Source organism: Montipora capricornis, chromosome 12, assembly GCF_036669925.1.
Source record: "Montipora capricornis isolate CH-2021 chromosome 12, ASM3666992v2, whole genome shotgun sequence".
Taxonomy (NCBI): Eukaryota; Metazoa; Cnidaria; class Anthozoa; order Scleractinia; family Acroporidae; genus Montipora; species Montipora capricornis.
This window is the reverse complement of record NC_090894.1, coordinates 29,078,644-29,087,437: the sequence shown is the minus strand read 5'-3', so window position 1 is coordinate 29,087,437 and position 8,794 is coordinate 29,078,644. Positions and strand designations below refer to the sequence as shown.

Below are 8,794 nucleotides of genomic sequence, written 5' to 3'. Positions count from 1 at the left end.
TCTATATTATACCCTACTGAATGTTTTTAAATCTTGATTGGCTAGACCCGAGGTAAGAACTCATCTGCCACCATAAAAGGAACCTTTAGATTGGAGGACGAGGACGACTACAGTACGCATATGCGTAACGTCTGAAGGACAACATTTTTCGACGTGCGCGTGCTCAGAACGGAAAACTCGTAGTTGTAGTCTCCTCGTCCTCTGATCTAAAGGTCCCTAATATTAGGACAAAGGAAAGAGACGTTTTTTCTACTGTTAGCAGTGTTGCAACTCGTACTTCTCGTTCGAAAAACAACTTGTCCCTCCTGTTCACCTTTGCGTACTTATGGCCTTGAAATAACATCTCAAACTCCTACAACTCCCGCCAACGCCAATAATGATGATGTCGATGATGATTGTTGTAATGAAAGTAATCGGTCTGTATCTTTATATCTTTGCTTGAACCTAATGTAATTCAACACCAAAACTATCCAGTCAAGAACAAGGTGAAAACAACCTTGTATGCTTTGACCAAAAGCGTGCATCAAGGACGACGTGTAACCACCAGGGAGCTCCCCCCCCCGCCCCCCATTCTTTACTTGCAGAATGCGAGATGTTATGAATGTCTCTCATCTCCTTTCAGATGTCACTCGTACGTGACAGCTTTCTTATTAGAGAGTTACGGAATAGTTTGTCAAAATACACGGCTGTAATTTACTAAACAATACAAACCAGATAGTGTAAAAGATTAGCACAAAAGTTTAAACAACTTCAGTGATAACGAATTTTGAGAAGCAGGCAACTTTATACTACTCTCGTGGACTCACGTACTTTTTTTCCAGTTTGTTATCTTTCTACAAAAAAAACTCTGTCATTCGTAATCATATTGATCACTTCCAGATGTGCTGTCCTCAAAGGCACTGCTTGTGTATAGAGTCTGAAGATCTCCACTTCCAGAAAAACTCTTTTCAGGCGAAAAGATCTCAACTCTTTCCCGAGACTGGCCACTTCCTGAACTGTAAAATGGTATTCGATGCTTTCTTGCCATGCCGTCTGCTCCGCTTCCCGATATACTGTTTGCGAAGCCCCATGGATTGTCGCCGCTACTCTCATTCGCCTCACCAGAAATGTCTTCGTCTTTAATTTCCTCGCTACTTCCTGATGCAAGAAGAGAAATTGTTGCATTTTTTTCTGCATTTTCTTGGTCGTATGTTTCGTTTTCACCAGAAGCTATCATCACAAGCTGGTCATTGCCTCCCTCAATCACTATTAAACCACTTCCTGAAGAAGACATCTCAAGGTCCTTGTTTCGCATTCCTGAATGCTCATCTTGCATCTCCAACTCTAAGAGTGGAAGTTCTTCTTTTTCCTGCCCCCTGTTGTCGAAGTCATCGTTTCCCTTTTCTTCTTGTGTTTTCCAAATCTTCTGCTTTCCCTCTGGTATGTAGCTGGTGTCTTCAGACTTCTCCTGCTTGGTCCAGCTTGGTCCACTACTCAAGAACAGTTTTGGAAGCAAAGCATCATAAGCCTTAGGGGAAGGTGCAGATGCAGAAACAGACAGCATTTCTCCTTCTTCGGTCGGATCTATCAAGAAAAGGGAAATCATGCTTAGCCTCGGGATGCAGGGTTGTCGCCAAGTGGTGAGGGCATTTGCTCCCCACCAATCTTGCCCAGGCTCGATTCCTAGACTTGGCGTCAAACGTGGGTCGAATTTCTTGGTGCTCTACTCTGCTTCGAGTGATTTTTCTCCGGGACTTAGGTTTTCCCTCTCCTCAAAAACAAACATACGATTTGATATACATGGGGTATTGACCAAGCTTATTCGATCAAGATATTGTCCAAGTTCTTTTTTTGCATGCTTATGGACCGAGACGAAGTCTTGCCTGCTCACGGAGCTAGCGGTATAATAATAGTTATGAGATTAAATTTGTTTTCTGTAGAGTGTTCCCAGTTAGTGCCTCAGCGCTGGGTGAAGTTGACACTTAGAGTTCATAATCGTTTTCTATTTGTGGACTTTACGAAAATACCAGTGCCAAATAAATGAAAGTGAATACCATTAAATCAAATTACCTGTGAAATTTTTCGAAAACTAAGCTTCGGATGGGTTGTAAGATGTTTTCTAAGCAGTGCCTCCCATCTCGTTTACAGGAATGTTGTATGCATGGCTGATTTGCCGGGAGCATGTGAAAAAATTCCTTAATTGTTGGAATATACTGAAGGTAGAGTGTCAAGTTCATTCAAAGCTAAAACAAGTTGCCTCGTACACGCACCCCATATTTATCGTCTCAAGTTGTCTCATTGATTTATCTCACAATAAGTAAATTATTACAGGTAATATACAAATGTTTCAAAATGTCACCAACCAATTAATGCAATCTTCTTTCCCGCAATGGTTTCTTTCTTGTTTGTGTTATCTATCCTTGCAGTATCGTTCCTCGTCAAATTTTCTTCCTTTGAGTTTCTTTGTTTTAGTGATAACGAAAGAGACCTTGGCTCTGGATGGGTGACATATTCATTCTGCTTTTTGGTCAGCTTATACAGTTCTGAATCCCACCATTCATTTGCTAAATCTACTTGCAGGTCTGGAGGGAGCTGAAAGGACAATAAGTAATTTATCAACACCAAGAAAAGCAATTATAGCTAATTCCACGATCCGTGAAGCCGAGATTGATCGAAAAACTGTGCTCGGTTTAGGTCTTGGTCTCACTTAAGGTGTTCTGGGCAAAACACCATCATATGCAGCCCATCTGTAGCTGTTGTTCTCATTTAGGGTTCCACGCGAATAAACATAAAAATATGTATTTAATACGTTTTAAATATGTTCTCTTTAGGGGTTAAAAAAAGGCCGGGGCCATGACCAGATTGGTCTCCCTTAGGGTTATAATTCAAAATTTCCTGCGAGCATCCCCGCCTCTTCATATGCAAATTCCCCCATCCCCACCCCAGGGGCTGGCCCTTTTCCTGACAAAGTCTTCCGTCAACGAAGTTTAAGCCTTGTAAGCACTAGCTAGACCTTAGTTATTACACACACGCTAGAAGTCATACCATACATACCAAGTTAATGTCTGAATTTGGACTAATTCCTCCTGGAGGTGGTGGTGGAGCCATGAAATCAGAGAATGTTGGTACTTTTGCTGAAGAAGTATCTCCAAAGTTTACAGTAACGTAACGTTCCTCCAAAGAACTAGCACCCTGGACACCGTACTTTTGACAGCTGTGAGGGCATTTGTCAAGGAGATCAGTGTTTGCCTGGCACCATCCAGCTTTGGCCCAAAGAGAGCAAGAAGACTCTTTATCAGTGACATTGTAGTCACTTTCTGCAAATAAAAGTTATTTCAGGAAGGTCAGGCGAATGTTGAATGTTGTCCAATAATCTGCGAGGCAAAGTCGAGGGCATCGTTCAACGATATTCCCCGAACCTGTGGATAATAATTGTTATGTTCATACGTATGAGGTCCCAGTAGATGAAAGGCCAGATAATTTTATCAAGGGGATAAGTTTTCTTATCTGATAGTTTCAATCTGTGGAAAGATTTCATTATTTGTGCACTTAACAGTGATTATGCACTCTCTGAGCACATGTATGTAAAAGCGTGGTCGAAAACCTTAGCAAGCGTTTAACGTGGAGTATCATATACTGTGTCTGGTGAGTTATTCCGCTCTGGATAAAGTTTGACAACCTTTGGACAATTTGAGCCAGCCGGTGATAGCATTTTCTCCCTGTTTCATTAACAGCGCGGTGTCCAAACTCGTGCCATATTAGTATCAACTCGTTATTTGGTGCCAGAGCAAAATCACCAATCACAGCCACTTCATCTCTATAATCACGTGGAGAGCTACACATAATACATCCTGTTATTATTAATATCTGGTTTATAAAGAGTCGTCGAATATCGAATGTTCAATATCACGCACTAATGAATTCTGTTAAAGGCGTTTGGGGATAGCAAAGACAACGATCTTCAATTACTGCACTCGTAATGAGCAAAAGAAGACTATTTGCTATTTCTTTCCTCGGCTTGTCTTTTGTTTTCATTTTTGTTTATTCGATATTTTAAAAGTGCAATGAATTCGCGGCATTACCTGGGCCACACATCTCACAGCTCTTTTTACAGTTCTGAGCCATATAGTCAGGACGAGTCCTACACTCTTTTTTTGATACCCATTTGGCACAGTGTTTACTGATGTCTTTGCAGTTTTCAGTGTCCCCTGCAAAGTGAAATTTACAACAACCTTTAGGCAGTTAACAATACGGAGCCAGTTGTTCGAAAGCTGAGTGAAAATACCACGCGATCAAATTTCGCCATTTCTTTTGCAATACCTCCAACTCGTCTGCAGAATCGACAACTCCAGGGGCATCTGTCAATCATGTAGTGATAGTTGGATTCACAGTAACCATTGGTAGCTTCTTTCGCGCATGTTTTGGTGCGATCATAACACTCTAACGGATTGATGCGAACTGTGGGGAAAAATCGGAAATGCCACAATTAAATAAAAATGTTCGGGAAACAGGTAGTGACAACTAGATTATGGTAACAGTCAAGAAATTTTCAGGATTTGGTCGGAATTCCCATCATCATCTTTATCATCTGCTGTCAATCGATACGACTATGACTATTCTAGGATTTCGGTATGGGCAAAAAGAACCTTCAAGTAGGTCTGTCCGTTGGTATTCTCTCGCCATCAAGAGCATTTCCACGTTCCTGATCTGGTCCTTTTAGGATATGTTCATTTTGAATCTTAAATACCTCATCATATAACCATGGAGCTTCTTCACTTGGGACCGATGTATAAGTCCATATTTCAGCACCATACAGTAGAGAAGAAAGCACAACAGCTCCATAGACACCTAGCACTTGACTTGGGAAGACAAGTGCCTTTCTCTAGCGTAGCCTGTCGCGTAATTTTCCAAACCTGCACTCTCATTTCCCATGCTGTACCTGAGTTCAGTCTCTAGGCTAGCGTTGTTGGATATAGGTGTTTAAAGTCTGAACTCTTCGCCAGGTCCTCCTCGTTAATGATTGTTGCTGGTTCAAGAGCTTTTACTCTTTTTTTCTTTCTTTTGTTTTTGATATTGAGGCTGAATTTGAAGCCAGCACGGGCACTGGGGAAGCTGTCCACTATTCGTTGAATGTCATCAGCACTTTGGGCAACCACAGCGATGTCATCTGTCAGAAAGCAAGACTTTTTGCCGCACTAGGATCTGTGTTGTCTGTGTTTTCGCTCTGAAAAGTGCACCATTAAACAGGCCAGCATCATGACTGGTAGTAGAAGTAAATACCTTCCTCGACAGCTCAGGTGTACCTGTTGAGGTATTTTTAAAGGCAAACTTCCAACGTTTCTTGTAGGTAGAAAGAGAACAGCGCACCGGTAGCTCAGTTGGTTGTGCACCGGGCTGTCACGCGGGAGGTCGTGAGTTCAACTGCGGCTGGACCAACACTCAGGGTCTTTAAATAACTGAGGAGAAAGTGCTGCCTTTGTAATTACATCTGCAAATGGTTAGACTCTCTAGTCTTTTCGGATAAGGGCGATAAGCCGGAGGTCCCGTATCACAACCCTTCAATGTTCATAAGCCTGTGGGACGTAAAGGAACCCGCACACTTGTCGCAAAGAGTAGGGCATGTAGTTCCCGGTGTTGTGGTCTGTCTTCTTTGATGTATCATGGTTGGGAGGGTAAATGCTAGGAGATATTAGCTACACCAAGCTACTCTAAAAATCCGAGGGTAAATAAAGATATATATATATATAAAGCGTGTCGGGCGAGCACCAAACCTTTCTTGATTTCGTAGATGACTGCAAATGCCTTTGAAATGTTATTGTGTTTGTATTCCATCGTGTATTGCCTTCACCGGATTAACAAATTAGCGGAAAATCCGTAATTTCCGAGCACTTTTCATAAGCCATCTCGAGACACTGTATCAAATGCCTAAGTGAAGTCAATAAAAACGGCATACATCGACATATTCTGCTCTAGACACCTGTACAGTGAGTCTGTTGTAGACAAAAGATCATGTTCACAGTGCCTCTACCGCTGCGAAAATCATATTGGGTCTCAGACACAACGTTGGAGCCGTAGGTTATGAGCTTATTCACTCTTACGGGATATTTCCGGCTATTGAGAGAAGAAAGAGGCCTGGCACGATACTAGCATCTTTCCCGTCTTGGTTATTTCCTCGTTTTCCCAAATCTGAAAGATCCGTTTCTATAGGTAACAAGCGAGTTTCAAGCCGGTATGTTTCCAGATTTCAGCTGATATACCACACCTTAAAGGGTCTTAACTTTCCTTTGCTCATCCAACAGTTTCTTGAAGTCAGGTTTTGGAACAAGGCATGCAATCACGTCTTGGTCTCTGCGCAATTGTGCACGGTATCCATCACTGCTGGTATCAGTAAGTAGCTGGTCAAAGTGACTTCCAAATCTATCAAGAATCTAAACCTTCTATCTCTAGTTTACAGTAATTCCCATTATCTGAGAGAACTCAGTCTCCGGTTTTCTCCTTGGCTTCAAAAGGCAAAATCTTCAAATTCTAATCACTGCATGACAGTCAAACTGTTTTGAGTGGATAAGACAGTCTGAGTTGCCACTAGTACTGCTACTTTAAAAATTTCCAATTCCCAAATCCTCTTCAGCTCCAAAATTATAGCATGTTCCCTTTTTGGGTTGAGCCACAAATTATAATTAAGGTTAAGATCAACACACACACACAGAAAAAGGGATCAAAACAGTGAACCTAAAACCCATTATACATCAATTCAGTGCTCTTACTTCGAGATACATCCAGTGGTATTGATTTGCTTTCAACAGTTTGTCTTCTTAGCATCTGAAACACTTGAACAAAATAAACAATTGACATCTTACTTTAAGCCGCCAACCAGTCGACATGATATGTTTAGGAAGTGGGTACACAAAAGTCATACGCTTGGTTTCTAATTAATTTACTTGTACAACTGTACTGCAAGGTCAACTTTAATTGCTGGCCCTGGGTTTTCCTCAGACCGAATCGTCTTGTCAATACAAAAAGTCTTTTTCTATGGATTGTTTGATGATATGTCCGCTTCAGGGACCGTCTAATTATCCGCCGTTTTTCACCTTACTTGAACAACCTTTTGAAGGACGAAGACCAAGCCCCTTGTCTACACGGAAGACTCAACGGAGCATTATCAGCATCTGCGACTAACTATACGAACAGTCTAGTTTGTTGACTTAAATCTGAACTCAAGGTGTCCTATTTGAAATACAAAAGTCATCCGACACCACTACTTTAATAAATTTTAAAATTACAGTGCTAAATGGTAAACCTTGATTACAAATTGAGTCAATGGTTGAAGTAATGATCGAGACCTTTTCAGGATCTATATAATTTGCTTTCATCAGGAGAGCAAAGTCGAAAGCAGCTACCATTAACTGGCCAAAATAATGTTTATTATAACATATGTTATTCTATTTCGTTGACGAGGGAGTCTTCTAATTCAATTCTTCATCTTTTTCATACCTGAAACGAAGAGACAAATTCTGGTAACGACAATCAGTCCATTTCCGCACTCGGCCATCGGGATGACGAGATCTATCGAACTTCGCGGAGAAAACAAAAGAATAAAGTTTAATACAAAATATAGTAATTAAAATTTATTTGTTCTTTCCATAAAGCATATATCAAAAATTATCTGTTCAGGACAGAGATAAAGAGAATAAATAAACTATTTAAAATATATTTTCCCAATTCAGGCGGGATAAAGCTTGTCGTTATTGACCGAAGCACCCACTCTAGATCTAGTTCCCGATTCTTTCCTTACTGAATCGCTACCCTATATTACTAGTTTCGTTTCGTTCTTGGGTAACAGCTCAATCGGATGGGATGTAAATCAAATCTTACCCTGAAATCTGTGTTTCAAATCATAATTCCCTAATACTGAAATCCACCTCTTAGTGAATGAATAGATGTGTTTTCTCTGGCGTGAAAGATTTGACAGGTGCTACCAAACAGAAACACACTCCGTGTGACATACAAACTCTTTGCCTATATAGGGAATCACTACTGATGGATGAAAGTGATCTTTTTCCGGCGGTCATCTACCATGTAATACAGAGCGCAGTATTTTTCGATAACCCTGGACAATCAGGGAATTTTATGGTGATTCTAAAAGCTATTCCGTATTTGAAACCAGACGTAGACCTGGATAAAAGAAAATAGACCATTAAAGTTTTGAGTTAGGATTCAAATTAAAATATTCGTCTTCCAGTCTAGTGCATGGCGTGAATACGAAGGGGAGGTCATTGTCATGATTTGTATGGGTTTTTTAGTTTTTGAAGGCACACTTAATGAACATTCCGGCTCACCAAATAACACCACCTTTACAATCATTTGCATAAAACTTAGTTCTATAGCCTCTTTAAATCTGTAATTATTGTTCGCCTTGCAAGGAGGCTTTAGTCAGGGAACAACACATTAATTTGTTGAATCTTTAGCTTGCTATGAAGCATCATTTCAAGACAAAGTTAAAGGTTCTTTGGTCACTATAAGGGGCGAAATGCTCCAGTGAGTTTTGGTTTATTCGTAAAAAGCGTACACGATTGAAAGCAAATGAAAAAGAAACCCAGGATGCATAGTGTTAGATACTGAATTCAAGGGCGACATAATCTCGACATGAACAACAAGTCAATATATTCAGCCTTCCATGTCTTCTTCTTTTTCTTCCTTCGTCTTCATGCGCAATTTATTTCATTGCCAATATGCATTCAAGCGCTTGAAATCGGGAATTTTGGATGATATTCCTGACATGATCATGAGGTTGTAAGTTGATCAAATTGTGAGACAT

At 40.6% G+C, this 8,794-nt stretch overlaps 1 protein-coding gene across 2 annotated transcripts in view; it reads right to left on the bottom strand.

The window, feature by feature from the left end:
• The window catches only part of LOC138026386 (uncharacterized), an 8,597-nt gene extending 659 nt beyond the window's left edge, over positions 1–7,938 (bottom strand). The window contains exons 1-8 of one of the 2 annotated variants that reach the window (XM_068873724.1): positions 7,852–7,938; positions 7,471–7,550; positions 6,744–6,806; positions 4,300–4,437; positions 4,062–4,187; positions 3,034–3,296; positions 2,343–2,571; positions 811–1,563 (exon numbers count right to left, since the gene is read on the bottom strand). In XM_068873724.1, the coding sequence (XP_068729825.1) occupies positions 851–1,563; positions 2,343–2,571; positions 3,034–3,296; positions 4,062–4,187; positions 4,300–4,437; positions 6,744–6,806; positions 7,471–7,528 (1,590 nt within the window). In that variant the 5' untranslated portion in view covers positions 7,529–7,550; positions 7,852–7,938 and the 3' untranslated portion in view covers positions 811–850. Of the gene's footprint in view, positions 1,564–2,342; positions 2,572–3,033; positions 3,297–4,061; positions 4,188–4,299; positions 4,438–6,743; positions 6,807–7,470; positions 7,551–7,851 lie in introns of both variants that reach the window. The other variant, XM_068873723.1, reaches the window with a different exon arrangement.
• Positions 7,939–8,794: the final 856 nt, after the last annotated feature.